This window comes from Piliocolobus tephrosceles, chromosome 14, assembly GCF_002776525.5.
Source record: "Piliocolobus tephrosceles isolate RC106 chromosome 14, ASM277652v3, whole genome shotgun sequence".
Classification (NCBI taxonomy): domain Eukaryota; kingdom Metazoa; phylum Chordata; class Mammalia; order Primates; family Cercopithecidae; genus Piliocolobus; species Piliocolobus tephrosceles.
The window spans coordinates 22,511,430-22,532,433 of record NC_045447.1 but is presented as its reverse complement, the minus strand read 5'-3'; the positions used below and the strand labels follow the sequence as shown (position 1 = coordinate 22,532,433).

The window sequence follows — 21,004 nt, the reverse complement described above, 5'->3', positions numbered from 1 at the left end:
GGAAAGAAAGAAAAAAGAAAGGAAGAAGAAAAGAAGGGAAGGAAGGAAGGAGGGAGGGAGGGAAGGAAGAAACATGGAAGGAAAGAAGGAAGGAGGAAGGAAAGAAGGGAAGGAAGGAAGGAGGGAGGGAGGGAGGGAAGGAAGGTGGAAGAAAAGAAAAAAGGAGAAAGGAAAGAAGAAGGGAAGGAAGGAAGGAAAGAAGGAATGAGAAAGAAAGGAAGAAGGAAGGAAGGGAGGGAGGGAGGCAGGAAGGAAGGAAGGAAGGAAGGAAGGAAGGAAGGAAGGAAGGAAGGAAGGAAAGGGTAGGGCAGGACCAGCTAGAAGGGCATCTTCTGGAGACGGATGCTCTTGAGTGACCAAGGCAGCTTTACTTCTGGTCTCACCTCTCCTGGGGGCAGATGATCCAGGAGGAGAAGGGGGGAGAGTGAGGAGGTGACTGGCATTTCCATCCAGATCCCCTCATCTATCCCTCCTACCCACAGGTAGAGGTTTTCACTCTATTAAAATGACTCCCTTGCTTCCTCACTTATGTTAAAATTTTCCTTTAAATAAAGAAAAGGAAACAAGGTCACCCTTCAATCCACAATGAAAACTATAAAAGGGTTTTTAGGCTTGGAAAATTTAGCTGGTCAGTTTTTCCTACTGTTTAATAACTGCCTTGGGTTATACTGAACGAGTAAACATGTTTTACAAGCTTCTAATTCATACCTAACCCTGTGAGTTAACAGCTTTACATAATATATATATACACACACATACACACACACGTACATATACTATATATACACACATGCACACATACATACTACAATGTAACATATATAAACACACAAATACTTACATATATGAATATATGAGTATGTTCATATGTGTAAGTAATCTTTCCAATTTGTACAGCTCATTAGGGTTTACAAAGCACTCTCTTTCCTCATTTAATCCTCATGATAATCCTGTGAGGTAGGCAGTTTAGGATTATCACCCCCAGTTTACAGGTACCTGTGGTTAAGGTAGAGAGACCAATAACCCACAGGTCTCTAAGGCATCACAGTCCACATCACAGTTCTGCCCTCCATAGTCCCACAGCTGACTTCATGAGCTTGGTAGGGCAGTGTCCACTTCTGGACCTGCAAGGACCCAAAGTCATGGGCATCCTGAGGCATCATCTGTTTCAGGGCTTCATTGTACAGACAGGAAAACTAAAGCTCAGAGTATTACTGCTAGCCTATAGGGTGCCTCTGTGCAAATCAGAAAAACAATAGAAAAATAACAATCATCTCTTTCTTAAGATACTTCCCTCCCTTGTTCCAATATTCTGATTTGTTAGAACAAGACACTTGATCAATGATTAATACATGTTTATGATGTCTACAATTGGAATGGTGAGCTTTGCAATGTGGTAGCATTGCGCACTGCAAAACCTGTGCAACTGTATCTGACATCCCCAGGATGGGGACCCAACCAAGGTGAGCGCAAAGAGGACCGTAAGGGAGAAAGAAGGGAAGGTGAGATGGGGAGACACCATCTGACTCTCTGAGGGCTAAGAAGACAACCCATTTTACTTAAAGGACATTGAGTTAATAATAATAACTAGTGTTTATTAAGCAGTTAATCTTTTCTGATCTTACAGTAACCCTGTGAGAGTGTTTCATATTGCTAACTACTGCTTGTACTTCCACCTTGCACTCTCTAATAATAATAATAATATTCAGAATAACAGTGACAATTGATATACTTAAGCATTCACAACGTTAGATACTATGCCTAGTATTTCATGCACTGCGTCTCATTTCAGCTTAATAACAACAATACGCCAGCCTGGGCAACATAGAGAGACCTCATCTCTACAAAAGTACAAAAATTAACTGGGTGTGGTGGCATGCATCTGTAGCCCCAGCTACTTAGAAAGTTGAGGTGGGAGGATCACTTGAGCCTGGGAAGTCAAGGCTGCAGTGAGGCAAGATAGTACCACTGCACTCTAGCCTGGATGACCAAGTGAAATCCTGTCCCCGCCCCCCGAGAAAAAAACCAAAAGCACAAGTTAGCTTATTTCCCTAAATTTACAAATGAGTATATCAAGATTCAGAGAGATACACTAACTTGCCTAAGGTCACGTAGTTAAATTGCACAACTGAGATTTGACTATTATGAGGGAAGAGTAAAGGTCAGAGACACTTTCACATCCTCTAAGAGTGATTGAAATGCTTTACATTCTCAATAATTACTAACTATGCTAGCACATCAGAGCACCCTACTTTGCATATAGAGCATCAATATCTCCGACTTCTCATCCCATGTGCTTTTAGTATCTGATAGTCTACTCTTTCTTTTAATCACATTGAGGCTATTGATGAATGGAACCATCTAGATCATAAATCCAGGGAGTCTCTGCTCTGGGGAAACAATGTTGGTTCCCACTCAGCTTTTCCCTGGTGCCCAGCTCGCCTCCCTGTTTCTACCTCTCCCTTACTGGATACTCAATCAATGTAAATGGATCTGAGTAGTCAGAATTTATTTTTTAAGAAAAGCAAGGCAAAACCAAACCAAAACAGAAGTCTGCTACAACATGCAAAGAACCACCTTCGGATTCCGACAAAACTGGGCTTCCTATCTTTAGCATCCTCTTGTGTAAAACAGGAATAATAAGAATTACCACTTTAATAGAATGTTTCAAGGATTCAATGTGTAAAATATCTGACCCAGTGCTTCTTCTTAATGTATAAAATATATTCCCAAAACAAGAAGAAGTGGCGATGGTTTGGGGACACTCATGTTGCACTAGAACTTTACAATGTACCTGGTATTTTCATATCCATCAACTCCTAGGTGATCCAGCTACAGCACCTTCTCTCTCCCTTTGCTGACTACACTTCAATGACTGTGCCCTCCTTGGTGCTCCTGAGCATGCCCCAGGGGCTTTGCTATTGCTACATCCTCAATCTGCAGCAGTCTACATTCAGCTAGCCACATGGTTCACTTCCTCCCACTTTCAGGTCTCTGCTCAAACATCACACCCTCAAAGAGGTTTGTCCTGTTCGCCCTAAATAAAATGGTATCCCCCCAACTTCTATCCTCATACCCTATTTTATTTTTCTTTCAAACACATAGTACTCTTCGACTCTATATTGCACATCTACCACTTTACCATCATTGCCTCCCAAAACCCTGCACTCGGAACATAAGCTCCATGATAGGAGTTTGTTCAGTGCCTTCTCCTCAGCTTCTAGAACAGTGTTCGGTATGTAGTAGGTGCTCAATAAGTGGTTACCGAATGACTTAACTCATAGGTGTTCATGAAACTCTGAGAGGCTGGCAAGGCTGGAATTCTGATTCGCACTTCACATGTGAATAAACTGAGGCCCAAGGAGGTGAAGAAAATGTTCTAAAGTCCTTCAGCTGGTGGATAACAGGAGTGGGACTAGCAAACTGAGCTGCCAGACTCAAATCCAAAGCTCTTTGTATTTCACCGACTTGTATTTCCTACTATTGCTCGCTCCCCTTCACCTCCAATACACTGGGGAATGGGTGTTATTTGGGATTTTACCTCTTAGGCAGGAAGCCCCAGAGATGGAGGAGTGAGGAGTGACTTCACATGTTCTCCACCCAGACAGAGCCCTTGCTAGAGTCCCATGAACAAACTAGAGCTCTAGCCCTCATCTGGGAGCAGGCAGACCAGCCACTAGTAGCCAAAAGGAGGAAGGGACTGATAAATAGAGAGAATGTGGGAGGAGGGCAGGAAGGGGATTGCTGTAGCCATCTCCAAGGTTCCAAAAAGCCAGGCAGGAGAAGTCCAATTACGCTTTCAGAGTAATTTCCGCTCTATAAAGAGGTGATGACTTACTTCACTGCCCAGAGGTTTCCATTTGCCAACTGGGGATAGCCAAGTCCTGCAGGGGAGGGAGTGACTTACTGACTCTTCAGCTCCCTGGAGAGGAAAGGAACCTGGGCTTGGACATAGGCTCTGCTCTGACTTGCTTTTTCACTTTGTGACTCACCTGCCCTCTCTGGACCTCAGTTCACTCATCATTTAAAGAATTCTGAGGCCTAGAAAAACTCTGGGGATTGGTTTAAGGAAGATGGCATAGAAAAAAGCATGTGTCATGGCATGGGCCAACTGTTGGTTTCCTTGCTATAGGCCAGGCACTGTGCTTGGTGCTCTACATACACAATCCCTTTAACATTCACAGAGATTCTGTGAAGTTGGCACTGTGATGCTCATTTTGAAGATGAAGAAAGGGAGATGCAACATCAGGGAGCATCTCCAAACTTACACCGATAGTGAGTAACTGTTTTGAGATTAGGATCCAGAGCTATCCAGGCTCTCCATAATTTGTCCCCCTGAAATGCAGAGTTGAAATATTGTCACCTGACATCCTCAGAGTCAGAGCTGGGGACTTTAAACACTAATTAAGTGAATCTCCTATTTTCCAGATGGAGAAACAGGCACAGAAAGGAAAGTGACTTGCCTGAAGACACACAGCAGGAGAAAAACAGAGTCCAATTAGAACCAAACCAGCCTTTCTACTGAACTAGAAAGTGAATGTCTGTGCTAATGGCAGTCCACACTCCATCATTATTGTCCAGTTGGTGGGCAGCCTGTTGGTTTGAAGGGCATGAGTTCCTAGAAGTATCCCTCCCATCCTCCCTCTGGAACACAATATTCCTGGACCCTGGCACCAATGCTGGCGCCTGGTGGGTATTCAGAATATTTTTGAATTAGTGAATGAATGGATTCCCATCCAGATTCACTCCTCTCTTATTGTTCTTGGCACCTTCCCACATTGGTACTGTTGTTTCCACTTGTCTCTCTGTCTGATATGTTCTTTCTTTCTGTCCTGCAAACTCAATCCTCAGGTCCCCATTTAATGTTCACATCCAATCCCACCGCTTCTCTTTCTGCTTTAGTTTACAGGGACCTCATTAGCTTATGTACCCAGGCAAGTTTCACAACTGATTTTTTTTTTTTTTTTTTTTGAGGTGGAATTTCGCTCTTGTCACCCAGGCTGGAGTACAATGGCGCAATCTTGGCTCACCACAACTTCTGCCTCCTGGGCTCAGGCGATTCTCCTGCCTCAGCCTCCGTGAGTAGCTGGGGTTATAGGCATATGCCACCACGCCTGGCAAATTTTATAATTTTTTTAGTAGAGACAGGGCTTCTCCATGTTGTTCAGGCTGGTCTCGAACTCCCAACCTCAGGTGATCCACCCGCCTTGGCCTCCCAAAGTGCTGGGATTACAAGCATGAGCCACTGCATCCAGCCACATCTTTCTAAACCTCTGTTTTCTCACCTACACAACAGGGATAGAGATAGTAACAGAGTCTTCAGAAAGCTGTTGTGAGGATCAGTGATGCTAGATGAGCCTGGTGAGCACATATTACACATTCATTGCATGGTAGTGGCATCAAAGTCAACATTGTCATCACCTCGCCCAGTTCTACAGCCTAAAGGAATTTCCATATGTTCTGCTCACTCTTCTAGAACTTCAATTCCCACTGAATGTGTTCCTTTCAACAAGACCAGTCAATTTTTTGTGAGGGGTACAGGTGTGTGTATGAGTGTGTGTGTGTGTGTGTGTGTACTAGCAGCCCGCCATTTGGGAAGCACTAACCCATGAAGGTATCATCAAAACTCTTGCCCACATGGCACCTCACAGTTTACAAAGGACTTTTTTCTTTATTTTGAACCTTACAACAGCACTTCAGAGCAGATGATTTTATTTTTGCCTTACAGATGAGGCAGTTGAGTATCAGAGAGGGGAGTTGATTTGTCACAATAAGTAGAATATGCGGAATTACTATAAAGGATCTAAGATCTGGAACCAGCTCTACTGACTGTCAAATATTCTTTCCTCAGCATCTCTATACACAAGACAAAAGGATAATTAGAGGGCAAAGAAGAAGGTGTTTCTATTGAAGGAAGTGCTAGGAAGAAAGAAGTCAGGGCTATTGGGCAAGGAAGAGGTAGCTTGGGAGATGCTCACAGGTGTCACCATCCAGGTGGCACTTCTGAGTGTGGACTCAGCATCTGCAGCTTCATTTCCATCCCATACCTCTCTTTGATCTCTGAATTTTTCTTTATTAAAATTGAAATATTTATTGGACAAAATATAATTTAAAAGAAGGGAAGAACAAATCATGAACCAGTAGAAAATATTTGCAAATAAAAAACCCAACAAACTTTAAAAAATATATACTCTGGATACATATCGAGAATATATTTTAAAATCTATAAACTCAATAGTAAGAAAATACACACTTTAATTAGAAAGTGGGCAAAATACTTGAACAGACATTTCACCAAAAGGCACAGATAGTAAATTATACACAAAAATATAATCAACATAATTAGGCACTAGAGAAATTCAAATTAAAATCTCAATGAGATGCCACTATATTAGTATTAGAATTCCTGCAGCAACAATTCTGACTAAGTATACCTAAAAAACTCTAAAGACTCATCCAAAAAGCTCCTAGAACTGGTAAATGAATTCAGCAAAGTTTCAGGATACAAAATTAATGCACACAAATCAGTAGCACTGATATACAACAACAGTGACCAAGCTGGGAATCAAATCAAGAACTCAATCCCTTTCGCAACAGCTGTAAATAAATACATAAATAAAATATTTAGAACACCTAACCAAGGATGTGAAAGACTCCACATGGAAAACTACAAAAAACTGCTGAAAGAAATCAGAGATGACATACCCAAATGGAACATATTCCATGCTCATGAATGAGTAGAATCAATATTATGAAAATGACCATACTGCCAAAAGCAATCTACAAATTCAATGCAATTCCTATCCAAATACCACCACCATTCTTCACAGAACTTGAAAAGACAATCCTAAAATTTATGTGGAACCAAAAAAGAGCCCGCGTAACAAAGCAAGACTAAACAACAAATCTGGAGACATCACCTTACCACACTTCAAACTATACTATAAGGCCATGGTCATAAAAACAGCATGGTATTGGTGTAAAAATAGGCATATAGACAAATGGAATGGAAAGAAGAACCCAGAAATAAAGGCAAAGACTTATAGCCACTGACCCTCAACAAAGCAAACAAAAACATAAAGTGGGGAAAGGACACCCTATTCAACAAATGGTGCTGGGATAACTGGCAAGCCATATGTAGGAGAATGAAACTAGATCTTCATCTCTCACCTTACACAAAAATCAACTCAAGATAGATCAGGGATTTAAACCTAAGACGTGAAACCATAAAGAGTCTAGAAGATAACATCAGACATCAGAAAAACCTTTCTGGAAATTGACTTAGGCAAAGACTTTGTGACAAATAACCCAAAAGCAAACGCAACAAAAAACAAAGATAAATAAATAGGACTTAATTAAACTAAAAAGCTTCTGCACAGCAAAACAAACAAACAAACAAACAAACAAACAAAAAAAACAATCAGCAGAGTTAACTGAAAACCCACAGAGTAGGAGAAAATCATCACAATCCATGCAACTGACAAAGGACTAATATTCAGAAACTACAAGGAGCTCAAAAAAGTCAGCAAGAAAACAAAACAAAAACTCCCATTAAAAAGTAGGTTAAGGACATGGGTAGACAATTCCCAAAAGAAGATATACAAAGGTAGTTCCAAGATGGCCACTCTGTGAGTGAAGCAGAAGACGAGTGATTTCTGCATTTCCAACTGAGGTACTGGGTTCATCCCACTGGGGCTTATCGGACAGTGGGTGCAAGACAGTGGGTGCAGCCCACCGAGCGTGAGCCAAAGCAGGGCGAGGCATCGCCTCACCTGGGAAGTGCAAGGGGTCAGGGAATTTCCTTTCCTAGCCAAGGGAAGCTGTGACAGACGGCACCTGGACAATTGGGTCACTCCCACCCTAATACTGCACTTTTCCAATGGTCTTAGCAAACGACACACCAGGAGATTATATCCCATGCCTGGCTCAGAGCGTCCCACGCCCACGGAGCTTTGCTCATTGCTAGCACAGCAGTCTGAGATCCAACTGCAAGGTGGCAGCGAGGCTAGGGGAGGGGCACACCATTGCTGAGGCCTGAGTAGGTAAACAAAGCAGCTGGGAAGCTCAAACTGGGTGGAGCCCACCATAGCTCAAGGAGGCCTGTTTGCCTCTGTAGACTCCATCTCTGGGGGCAAGGCATAGCCCAAAAAAAGGCAGCAGAAACCTCAGCAGACTTAAATGTCCCTGTCTGACAGCTTTGAAGAGAGTAGTGGTTCTCCCAGCATGGAGTATGAGATCTGAGAATGGACAGACTGCCTCCCTAAGTGGGTCCCTGACCCCCGAGTAGCCTAACTGGGAAGCACCCCCAAGTAGGGGCAGACTGACATCTCACACGGCCGGGTACCCCTCTGAGACAAAGCTTCTGAGGAATGATCAGGCAGCAACATTTGCTGTTCAGGAATATTCCCTGTTCTGCAGCCTCCACTGCTGATACCCAGGCAAACAGGGTCTGGAGTAGACCTCTAGCAAACTCCAACAGACCTGCAGCTGAGGGTCCTGACTGTTAGAAGGAAAACTAACAAACAGAAAGGACATCCTCACCAAAACCCCATCTGTACATCACCATCATCAAGGACCAAAAGTAGATAAAACTGCAAAGATGGGGGAAAAACAGAGCAGAGAAGCTGAAAATTCTAAAAATCACAGCACCTCTCCCCCTCCAGAGGAAAGCAGCTCCTTGCCAGCAATGGAACAAAGCTGGATGGAGAATGACTTTGATGAGTTGAGAGAAGGCTTCAGAAGATCAAACTTCTCCGAGCTAAAGGAAGAAGTTTGAATCCATCGCAAAGAAGCTAAAACCCTTGAAAAAAGATTAGATGAATGGCTAACTAAAATAACCAGTGTAGAGAAGTCCTTAAATGACCTGATGGAGCTGAAAACCATGGCATGAGAGCTACGTGATGAATGCACAAGCTTCAGTAGCTGATTTGATCAACTGGAAGAAAGAGTATCAGTGATTGAAGATCAAATGAATGAAATGAAGTGAGAAGAGAAGTTTAGAGAAAAAAGAGTGAAAACAAACAAACAAAGCCTCCAAGAAATATATGACTATGTGAAAAGACCAAATCTACATCTGATTGGTGTACCTGAAAATGACAGGGAGAATGGAACCTAGTTGGAAAACACTCTGCAGGATATTATTCAGGAGAACTTCCTCAACTTAGCAAGGCAGGACAACATTCAAATTCAGGAAACACAGAGAACACCACAAAGATACTCCTCGAGAAGAGCAACTCCAGGACACATAATTGTCAAATTCACCAAAGTTGAAATGAAGGAAAAAATGTTAAGGGCAGCCAGAGAGAAATGTTGGGTTACCCACAAAGGTAAGCCCATCAGACTAACAGCAGATCTCTTGGCAGAAACCCTACAAGCCAGAAGAGAGTGGGGACATTCTTAAAAGAATTTTCAACCCAGAATTTCATATCCCGCCAAACTAAGCTTCATAAGTGAAGGAGAAATAAAATCCTTTACAGATAAGCAAATGCTGAGAGATTTTGTCACCACCAGGCCTGCCCTATAAGAGCTCCTGGAGGAAGCACTAAACGTGGAAAGGAACAACCGGTACCACCCACTGCAAAAACATGCCAAATTGTAAAGACCATCGATGCTAGGAAGAAATTGCATCAACGAATGAGCAAAATAACCAGCTAACATCATAATGACAGGATCAAATTCACACATAACAATATGAACCTTAAATGTAAATGGGCTAAATCCTCCAAATAAAAGACACTGACTGGCAAATTGGATAGAGTCAAGACTCATCAGTGCACTGTATTCAGGGGACGCATCTCACGTGCAGAGACACACATAGGCTCAAAATAAAGGGATGGAGGAACATCTACCAAGTAAATGGAAAAAAAAAAAAAAGGCCGAGGTTGCAATCCTAGTCTCTGATAAAATAGACTTTAAACCATCAAAGATCAAAATAGACAAAGAAGGCCATTATATAATGATAAAGGGATCAATTCAACGAGAAGAGCTAACTATCCTAAATGTATATGCACCCAATAAAGGAGCACCCAGATTCATAAAGGAAGTCCTCAGAGACCTAAAAAGAGACTTAGACTCCCACATAATAATAGTGGGAGACGTTAATACCCCACTGTGACAGAACAATAAGACAGAAAGATAAAAAGTATATCCAGGAATTGAACTCAGCTCTGCACTAAGCAGACCTAATAGACATCTACAGAACTCTCCAACCCAAATCAACAGAATATACATTCTTCTCAGCACCTCATCGTACTTATTCCAAAACTGACCACATAGTTGGAAGTAAAGCACTCCTCAGCAAATGTAAAAGAACAGAAATTATAACAAACTGTCTCTCAGACCACAGTGCAATCAAACTAGAACTCAAGATTAAGAAACTCACTCAGAACCACTCAACTACATGGAAACTGAACAACCTGCTCCTGAATGGCTAAGGGGTACATAACGAAATGAAGGCAGAAATAAAGATATTCTTTGAAACCAAGGAGAACAAAGACACAACATACCAGAATCTCTGGGACACATTTAAAGCAATGTGTAGAGGGAAATTTAAAGCACTAAATGCCAACAAGGGAAAGCAGGAATGATCTAAAATTGACACCCTAACATCACAATTAAAAGAACTAGAGAAGAAAGAGCAAACACATTCAAAACCTGGCAGAGGGGAAGAAATAACTAAGATCAGAGCAGAACTGAAGGAGAGACACAAAAAACCCTTCAAAACCTCAATGAATCCAGGAGCTTGTTTTTTGAAAAGATCAACAAAATTGATAGACCACTAGCAAGACTAATAAAGAAGAAAAGAGAGAAGAATCAAATAGACACAATAACAAATGATAAAGGGGATATCACCACCGATCCCACAGAAATACAAACTACCATCAGAGAATACTATAAACACCTCTACACAAATAAACTAGAAAATGTAAAACAGAAATGGATAAATTCCCGGACACATACACCCTCCCAAGACTAAACCAGGAAGAAGTTGAATCCCTGAATAGACCAGTAACAGGCTCTGAAATCGAGGCAATAATTAATAGCCTACCAACCAAAAAAAGTCCAGAACCAGATGGATTCACAGCCGAATTCTACCAGAGGTACAAAGAGGAGCTGGTGACACTCCTTCTGAAACTATTCCAATCAATAGAAAAAGAGGGAATCCTCCCTAACTCATTTTATGAGGCCAACATCATCCTGATACCAAAGCCTGGCAGAGACACGACAAAAAAAGAGAATTTTAGACCAATATCCCTGATGAATATTGATGCAAAAATCCTCAATAAAATAGTGGCAAACCAAATCCAGCAGCACATCAAAAAGCTTATCCACCATGATCAAGTGGGCTTCATCCCTGGGATGCAAGGCTGGTTCAACATACGCAAATCAATAAACGTAATCCAGCATATAAACAGAACCAAAGACAAAAACCACATGATTATCTCAATAGATGCAGAAAGGTCTTTGACAAAATTCAACAGCCCTTCATGCTAAAAACTCTCAATAAATTCGGTACTGATGGAACGTATCTCAAAATAATAAGAGCTATTTATGACAAACCCACAGCCAATATCATACTGCATGGGCAAACACTGGAAGCATTCCCTTTGAAAACTGGCATAAGACACGGATGCTCTCTCTCACCACTCCTATTCAACATAGTGTTGGAAGTTCTGGCCAGGGCAATCAGGCAGGAGAAAGAAATAAAGGGTATTCAATTAGGAAAAGAGAAAGTCAAAGTGTCACTGTTTGCAGATGACATGATTGTATATTTAGAAAACCCCATCGTCTCAGCCCAAAATCTTCCTAAGCTGATAAGCAACTTCAGCAAAGTCTCAGGATACAAAATCAATGTGCAAAAATCATAAGCATTCTTATACACTAATAACAGACAGAGAGCCAAATCATGAGTGACCTCACATTCACAATTGCTTCAAAGAGAATAAAATACCTAAGAATCCAACTTACAAGGGATGTGAAGGACCTCTTCAAGGACAACTACAAACCACTGCTCAGTGAAATAAAAGAGGACACAAACCAATGGAAGAACATTCCATGCTCATGGATAGGAAGAATCAATATCGTGAAGAATCAATATCGTGAAAAGGTAATTTATAGATTCAATGCCATCCCCATCAAGCTACCAATGACTTTCTTCACAGAATTGGAAAAAACTACTTTACAGTTCATATGGAACCAAAAAGGAGCCCGCATTGCCAAGACAATCCTAAGCCAAAAGAACGATGCTGGAGGCATCACGCTACCTGACTTCAAACTATACTACAAGGCTATAGTAACCAAAACAGCATGGTACTGGTACCAAAACAGAGATACAGACCAATGGAACAGAACAGAGCCCTCAGAAATAATACCACACATCTACAACCATCTGATCTCTGACACACCTGACATAAACAAGAAATGGGGAAAGGATTCACAGGTTTAATAAATGGTGCTGGGAAAACTGGCTAGCCATACATAGAAAGCTGAAACTGGATCCTTTCCTTACTCCTTATAGAAAAATTAATTCAAGATGGATTACAGACTTACATGTTAGACCTAAAACCATAAAAATCCTAGAAGAAAACCTAGGCAATACCATTCAGGACATAGGCATGGGCAAGGACTTCATGTCTAAAACACCAAAAGGAATGGCAACAAAAGCGAAAACTGACAAATGGGATCTAATTAAACTAAAGAGCTTCTGCACAGCAAAAGAAACTACCATCACAGTCAACAGGCAACCTACAGAATGAGAAATTTTTTGCAATCTCTCATCTGACAAAGGGCTAATATCCAGAATCTACAGAGAACTCAAACAAATTTACAAGAAAAAACAACCCCATCAAAAAGTGGGCAAAGGATATGAACAGACATTTCTCAAAAGAAGACATTTATGCAGCCAACAGACACATGAAAATATGCCCATCATCACTGGCCATCAGAGAAATGCAAATCAAAACCATAATGAGATACCATCTCACACCAGTTAGAATGGCGATCATTAAAAAGTCAAGAAACAACGGATGCTGGAGAGGTTGTGGAGAAACAGGAAGACTTTTACACTGTTGGTGGAACTGTAAACTAGTTCAACCATTGTGGAAGACAGTGTTGCGATTCCTCAAGGATCTAGAACTAGAAATGCCATTTGACCCAGCCATCCCATTACTGGGATTATAAATCATGCTGCTATAAAGACACATGCACACGTATGTTTATTGCGGCACTATTCATAATAGCAAAGATTTGGAAGCAACCCAAATGTCCATCAATGATAGACTGGATTAAGAAAATGTGGCACATATACACCATGGAATACTATGCAGCCAGAAAAAAGGATGAGTTCGTGTCCTCTGTAGGGACATGGATGAAGCTAGAAACCATCATTCTCAGCAAACTATCATAAGGACAGAAAACCAAACACCGCATGTTCTCACTCATAGGTGGGAATTGAACAATGAGAACACTTGGACACAGACAGGGGAACATCACAAACCAGGGCCTGTCATGGGGTTGGGGGAGTGGGGAGGGATAGCATTAGGAGATATACCTAATGTAAATGACGAGTTAATGGGTGCAGCACACCAACATGGCACATGTATACATATGTAACAAAACTGCACGTTGTGCACATGTACCCTAGAACTTAAAGTATAATAATAAAAAAAAGAAGATATACAAATGGCCAAGAAGCGTATAAAAAATGCTTCACTAACTATCAGGAATATGCAAATAAAAACCACAAAGTAATACTACCTCACTCCAGCAAGAACGGTCATAATAAAAAAAAAAATAATAATAGATGTTGGTATGGATGCAGTGCAAATGAAACACTTTTACATTGTTGGTGGGAATGTAAACTAGTACAACCACTATGGAAAACAGTTTGGAGATTCCTTAAAGAACTAAAGGTAGAGCTACTGTTTGATCCAGTAATCCCACTCATAGGTATATATCCAGAGTAAAATAAGTCATTATAGAAAAAAGATACTTGCGGCCAGGCGCGGTGGCTCAAGCCTGTAATCCCAGCACTTTGGGAGGCCGAGACGCGCAGATCATGAGGTCAGGAGATCGAGACCATCCTGGCTAACACGGTGAAACCCCGTCTCTACTAAAAATACAAAAAACTAGCCCGGCGAGGTGGCGGGCGCCTGTAGTCCCAGCTACTCCGGAGGCTGAGGCAGGAGAATGGCGTGAACCCGGGTGGCGGAGCTTGCAGTGAGCTGAGATCCGGCCACTGCACTCCAGCCCAGGAGACACAGCAAGACTGAGTCTCAAAAAAAAAAAAAAAAGAAAAAAAAGATACTTGCACACAGATGTTTATACCAACATAATTCACAATTGCAAAAAATATGGAACCAGCCCAAATACCCATCAATCAATGAGTGGATAAACAAAATTTGGCATATATATACCATGGAATACTGCTCAGCTATAAAAAGGTATGAAATAATGGCATTCACTGTGACTTGGATGGAATTGGAGACTATTATTCTAGCTGAAGTAACTTAGGAATAGAAAACCAGACATCATATGTTCTCACTCATATGTGGGAGCTAAACTTTGAGGTTGCAAAGGCATAAGAATGATACATTGGACTTTGGGGACTTGGGGGAAAGGCTGAGGGGTGGCGAGGGATAAAAGACTATACATTGGGTACAATGTACACTACTCGGTGATGGGTGCACCAAAATCTCAGAAATCACCACTAAAGAGCTTATTCATGTAATCAAACACCACCTGTTTCCCTAAAACGTACTGAAGCAAAAACATTTTAAAAAATTTAAAAAGAATGAGGATGAAGAGGAAGAGGAATAAGAAGTATCAGCAGAGGTTAAGTAGCAGGAAGTGGATTACTTCCATTGTACAGATTTGAAAACTGAGGTTGAATGACTTGTCCCTGTCATATAGCAAGTAAATCCCTGAGCAAAGACTTTAACCCTGTTTTGTCTTCCACTAAATTCTGTATTACCTCTACTAAAGCAGCTGTGTGTTAGCACAGCTAATAACTATGAATAAAAAAATAAAATGTGGAAATTCTAGGGCTAACATACCTTCCAAAATAAGGCTGGCGTCTTGCTTCAGAAACACCTCATATGCCCTAAGAACCCGCCAAGCATCTTCCTCTAAACAAAGACCCCAAAACTAAGATAGAAAAATCTAGAAGTCAAAACAACTATTATAATGTTATAGGAGACTCTTTCATGACCCCACCTGAGGGCTATTAACTATTTTTAAGATAACGTTCAAGAGAGCATGCCTTTCTCATTACCAAGCCCATTATATAATTCAGATACCTTTTTTTTTTTTTTTTTAATGACAGTTATAATTAGTGACAGAAGGCAGTGTGGTAGCAAAGGAAGAGAAAGAAAGGTCATCAAAAGCAGACATAGGAGAACTCAAACTTGCTCTGGAGATAATTTAAACATTTTGAGATGGACATTTTGATCAAAAGGAAAGACAGTAAGAAAGACAAGAAAAGGTCTGCCTATTTCCCTAACCCTCCTGAGTACACTAGGAGCAGCAAAGCTCACCCAGTCTCTCAGGCTGACCTGGTATAGAAAAAAGAGCATGGTGATCTTGAATAAGTTACTAAACATCTCTGAGCTTCCACCTGCTCAGCTTTCAAATGGAAGGTCATAATGCCTCCTTTGCAGCATTGTAAGGACTGGCGATATGATATAGAAAGATCTTAATAGTTTCTGGTCTAAAGTAGGCCCTAAACAACAGAGGGCTCTTGCTATTTTGATGATAACGGCATATATGAGGCAAGGGGCAAAGAAGAGGCTCTTATGGGATGGCTATCAGGTTTGGCTTGGGTAAACATGGGCACTTCCTATTTAACCCAGCCTTTGAGACTAGCTTCAAATATTATTTTCTAGAGTCACAATTTGCTAAACCAAGAAGTTCATGGGCCTTACTTCACAAATTATTACTTGGGTACTTTAAAAACCTCCCATAACGAGAACCAGCCCTCCATAAGGCAGGGAAAGGACCAGAGCTGAGTTCCATGAGGAAATAATTCTCTCAGGGGTTACAGATGCATGGACTATATTTTATGGCCAGTGCTGGGTGAATTTTTAGCAAGGAGAGAAAGACCAAGTTTTTTTTTCCTCTAATCACACAGTGGCATAGCTTAGATGCTTAGATTTGGACTGAACTATATCTTGCCCTAAAACTCTATTATGGATGTTACCTCTCATTTCATTGACAGAGTATTTCTAACATGGATGTCACTCCCTGGTGAAAGAAAAAGAAAAGTCATTCTTGGTGGGGGACAGATTAGGCAGCTCCTATTGTTTCAGTGGCTCCTGCCTATGTCTGCATCCCTCACCAGAGTGGGAAAAATATCTTCTTAAAAATTTTTGTTATAGTCTTACCTAATAGGTGCTACGTGAAATGTAACTAGATTGACTGGAAGGCAAGTACACTGCTGAAACACAGTACTTTACTATTCCAGCCATAGGTCGTAACCAACATGGGCGAAAATGTTTCCATGGGAAAATGTGGTCAGAGTTCCCTTCCGTGCGGAGGTGCCAGAAACACTTTTCCCTTGCAGGCTTTCACTGCTTTCTGAGAGGCAGCCTGGTGTAATGGAAAGAGCTCTGTATTTGGAGCAAGATGACATGAGTTCCAGTTCAGTTTTCCTGCTCTATGAGTTGTATGACCCTTAAACTCTCTAAGTCTCAGTTTCCTTCTCTGCCCAAAAGGCATAAAAACTCATACTCCCTTGGTGTTTCGTGAAATGAAATGTTGGCACAATCACTTTGAAAACCATAAAGTTCCACGTACAATGTTGAAAAATTGTTAGTACCTTTCTGATCTGCTGGGATGTGAGCCCCTCACATGACTTTCACATGAAAGTTGGCATTCCTTCTCAGGGTTACACGGCCAAGGTACCCATTCCTCTCTGTAGAGATGTGCCTGTTCTGTCTCTAAACTGCCTAGGCATCTCTGATCCAAAAGCTTTAACTTCCAAAATTCATAAGCTCCAACAAAAAGATAACGGAAGAGGAGAAGTGGAGCACTGGTATAAAGATACCTGAAAATGTGGAAGTGACTTTGGAACTGGTAACAAACAGAGGTTGGAATAGTTTGGAGGGCACAGAAGAAGACAGGGATATGTGAAAAAGTTTGAAACTTCCTAGAGACTTGTTGAATGGTTCTGACTGAAATGCTGATAGTGATGTGGACAATGAAGTCCAAGCTGAGGTGGTCTCAGACGGAGATGAGGAACGTATTGGGAACTGGAGCAAAGGTCACTCTTGCTATGCTTTGGCAAAGAGACTGGTGGCATTTTGCCCCTGTCCTAGAGATCTGTTGAACTTTGAACTTGACATAAATGATTTAGAGTATCTCTGGCAGAAGAAATTTCTCAGCAGCAAAGCATTCAAGAGGTGACTTGACTTGACTTTTTGGAACACATGTGGACAGCATGTGCTGTAGATCATGCTCCTTCTTGGGGCCCTCCCAACAGAGTGTAGGCTGCAGGGTGGAAGATGTGGCATAGGAGGCAGCACCAGAGCATGGGAGCCGGTGACTTCTCAGGAGGTCGGACTTCCTCATTGGCTCTCCCCTCATCCAGTCTGAGAGCCTTTGCACCACAGATGGCTTCTGCCCTTTTTGGCCACTGTCGTACATGTAATCAAGCATCAGATTGAAACTCACATCCAAAAGCTACTCATCTCATCTCTAATAGTGGTGCTTGAATTTGAGTGATTGTGGTAACCTGGGGCAGCAGGCACAGGAGAATTATTAAGCAAGCCACCTGCATTCAACAGCAGTAGCAGAAGGAAGTATTGAGAATTCCCAATGTGCCTTCTCATTCCTTTATCCTGCAGGTGCAAGCTTAAGCAAAGCTCCTACCATACTGTCTCCTTGCAGAAAGGTCCTTAATAATTATCCACAGGCCTGAGAAAAAGGTCAAAGCTCTAAATAAAAAGATCAAAGCACAGTCCTTCTTAGTGACATCCTACTCATTTCTAAGGTCCAGCTCAAGTGCCATCTCCTCTAGGAAGACCTCCGTTATCCAAAATCTCCTCACAGTCCACTTCATTTGTTCTTCTCGAATCCAGACCCAACCTCTATTATTTGATGCTGATTTCATTCACAAAAAGGACAAAAGAAGGTTCAGATTCACATACATGCTCCAGTCTCTTCTATATGCATGTGTACCACATTATGGAAACAGCTAAAAGCCCCTCTTTCCTTGCCTGTAATATGTGAATAATCATAGCTACTCCGTGGGGTTGGTGTGAGTAGCAAATGTGACAAAAGACTGGGCGCAGTGGCTCACGCCTGTAATCCCAGCACTTTAGGAGACCAAAGTGGGAGGATCACTTGAGGCCAGGAGTTCGAGACCAGCCTGGCCAACATGGTAAAACCCCATCTCTACTAAAAATAAAAAAATAAAAAAAAAATAGGTACGGTGGCTCATGCCTGTAATCCCAGCCACTTGAGAGGCTGAGGTGGGAGAACTGCTTGAACCCAGGAGTCAGAGGTTGCAGTGAGCCAAGATTGCACCACTGCACTCCAGCCTGGGCAAAGGAGAAAGACCCTGTCTCAAAAAAAAAAAAAAAAAAAAAAAAAAAAAAAAAAGACAAAAGATGTGAAAGTAAATTTTAGTTTCAGAAATACTGAGAAAGTAAATTTTAGTTTCAGAAATATAATTTCTAATTCATCATGATTTTTAGTATGCATCCCTAGCAGATTTGTTTAAGTTTCTGATGAGCTCAGTCTGATATCTGTATCCTAGATACTTAGATCCAATTCTGGCCCAAAACAAGTTATTAGAAAATGTCTGATGATACACAGGCCACTGAAACAGAATAGCAAGCCCAGAAATAAATCCACACATTTACAGCCAACTGATTTTCAACAAAGGATCCAAGAATACACAATACAGAAAGGACAGTCTCTTCAATAAACAGTGCTGGGAAAGCTGGATATTGACATGTGGAATAATAAAATTGACTCTTACACCATGTACAAAAATCAACTCAAAATGAAGTAAAGACTTATATATAAAACCTGAAGCTATAAAGTGACTAGAAGAAAACATTGTGGAAAAGTTCCATCACATTGGTCTTGGCAACAATTTTTTAGATATGACCCCCAAAGCATTGACAACAAAGGTAAAAATAAACAAATAGGATTGCATCAAACTAAAATGCAAAGGAAACAATCAACAGAGTGAAAACAAAATCTATAGAATGAGAGAATATATTTGCAATCCATACATCTGATAAGGGGCTAATGTCTAAAATATATAAGGAATTCCAAAAACTTAGTAAGAAAACAAATTGTCCAATTAAAAAATAAGCAAAGGACCTGAATAGACTTTTCTCAAAAAAGGCATACAAAAGACCAACATATATATGAAAAAAATGCTCAATATCACTAATCACCAGAGAAATGAAAATTAAAACAGCAATGAGAAATCACCTCATACTGTTAGAATGGCTACTATCAAAAAGATGAAAAGTAACTGTTGGCAAAGGTGTAGAGAAAGAAAACTCTTGTACACCATTTATGGGGATGGAAAGCAGCATGAGAATTCCTCAAAAAGTTAAAACTACAACTTGCATATGATCCAGCCAATCCTACTAATGGGTATATGATATGGTTTAGCTCTGTGTCCCTACCCAAATCTCATCTCAAATTCTAATCCCTATGTGTTGGGGAGGGGTCTGATGGGAGGTGATTAGGTCCTAGGGATGGTCTCCCCCATGCTGTTCTCATGATAGTGAGCTCTCATCAGATCTGATGGTTTAAAAGTGTGGCACTTCCCACACCCCTCACTCTCCCTCTCCTACCACCATGTAAGATGAGCCTAGCTTCTCCTACACATGCCACCATTATTGTAAGTTTCATGAGGCCTCCCAAGCCATGTGGAACTATGAGTCAAATCTCTTTATAAAGTACCCAGTCTCAGGTAGTTCTTTATAGTAGTGTGAAAACAACTAATACAGAAAATTGGAACCAGAAGTGAGGCACTGCTATAAAGATACCTGAAAATGTAGAAGCAACTTTGGAAGTGGGCAACAGGCAGAAGTGGGAACAGTTTTGAGGGCTCAGAAGAAGGCAGAAAGATTTGGAAAAGTTCGGAACTTCCTAGAAACTTGTTGAATGGTTTTGACTGAAATGCTGATGGACAATGAAGTCCAGGTTAAAGTGGTTTCAGATGGAGATGAGAAACTTATTGGGAACTGAAGCAAAGGTCACTCTTGGTATGCTTTAGCAAAGAGACTGGAGGCATTTTCCCCCTGCCCTAGAGATCTGTGGAGCTCTGAAATTGAGAGAGATGATTTAGGTTATCTGGCAGAAAAAATTTCTAAGCAGTAAAGCATTCAAGAGATGACCTGACTTTTTTTTAAAGTATACAGTCATATGTGTTCACAAAGAGTTGGTCTGAAATTGGAACTTATGTTTAAAAGAGAAGCAAAGCATAAAAGTTTGGAAAATTTGCAGCCTGCCCATGTGGTAGAAAAGAAAAACCCATTGTCTGCAGAGAAATTGAAGCCATCAGAGGCCCAAATTTGCATAAGTAAAGAGAAACCAAATGTTAATAGCCAAGACAATGGGGGAAAATATATCCAGGGCATTTCAGAAATTTTCACAGGAGCCCCTCTCATTATAGGCCTGGAGGCCTAGAAGGAAAGAATGGTTTTCACGGGCTGCTGCTCTATGCAGCCTTGGGAAGTGGCACACTGCATTCCAGACGTTCTAGCTCCAGCCATGGCTAAAATGGGCCAAGGTATAGCTTAGTCTGTCACTTCACAAGGTGCAAGCCCCACATCTTGGTGGCTTCCACATGGTGTTGGGTCTGTGGGTACACAGAAGACAAGAGTTGAGGTTTGTGAGCCTCTGCCTAGACTTCAGAGGATGTATGGAAATGCTTGAATGTCTAGGCAGATGTCTGCTGCAGGGACAGAGCCCTCATGGAGAACCTCTACTAAGGCAATGCAGAAGGGAAATGGGGTTGGGGCCCTTACACACAGTCCCC

General features: G+C 41.3%; 1 protein-coding gene across 8 annotated transcripts in view; it reads right to left on the bottom strand.

The window, feature by feature from the left end:
* ASTN2 (astrotactin 2) overlaps window positions 1–21,004 on the bottom strand; it is a 997,023-nt gene that overhangs the window by 88,285 nt on the left and 887,734 nt on the right. The window contains exon 4 of one of the 8 annotated variants that reach the window (XM_031934132.1): window positions 11,337–11,410. The exons of the other annotated variants lie outside the window; for them this stretch is intronic. Coding sequence (XP_031789992.1) covers window positions 11,337–11,410 — 74 coding nt within the window. Of the gene's footprint in view, window positions 1–11,336; window positions 11,411–21,004 lie in introns of those variants that run through there. 8 annotated transcript variants of the gene reach the window in all.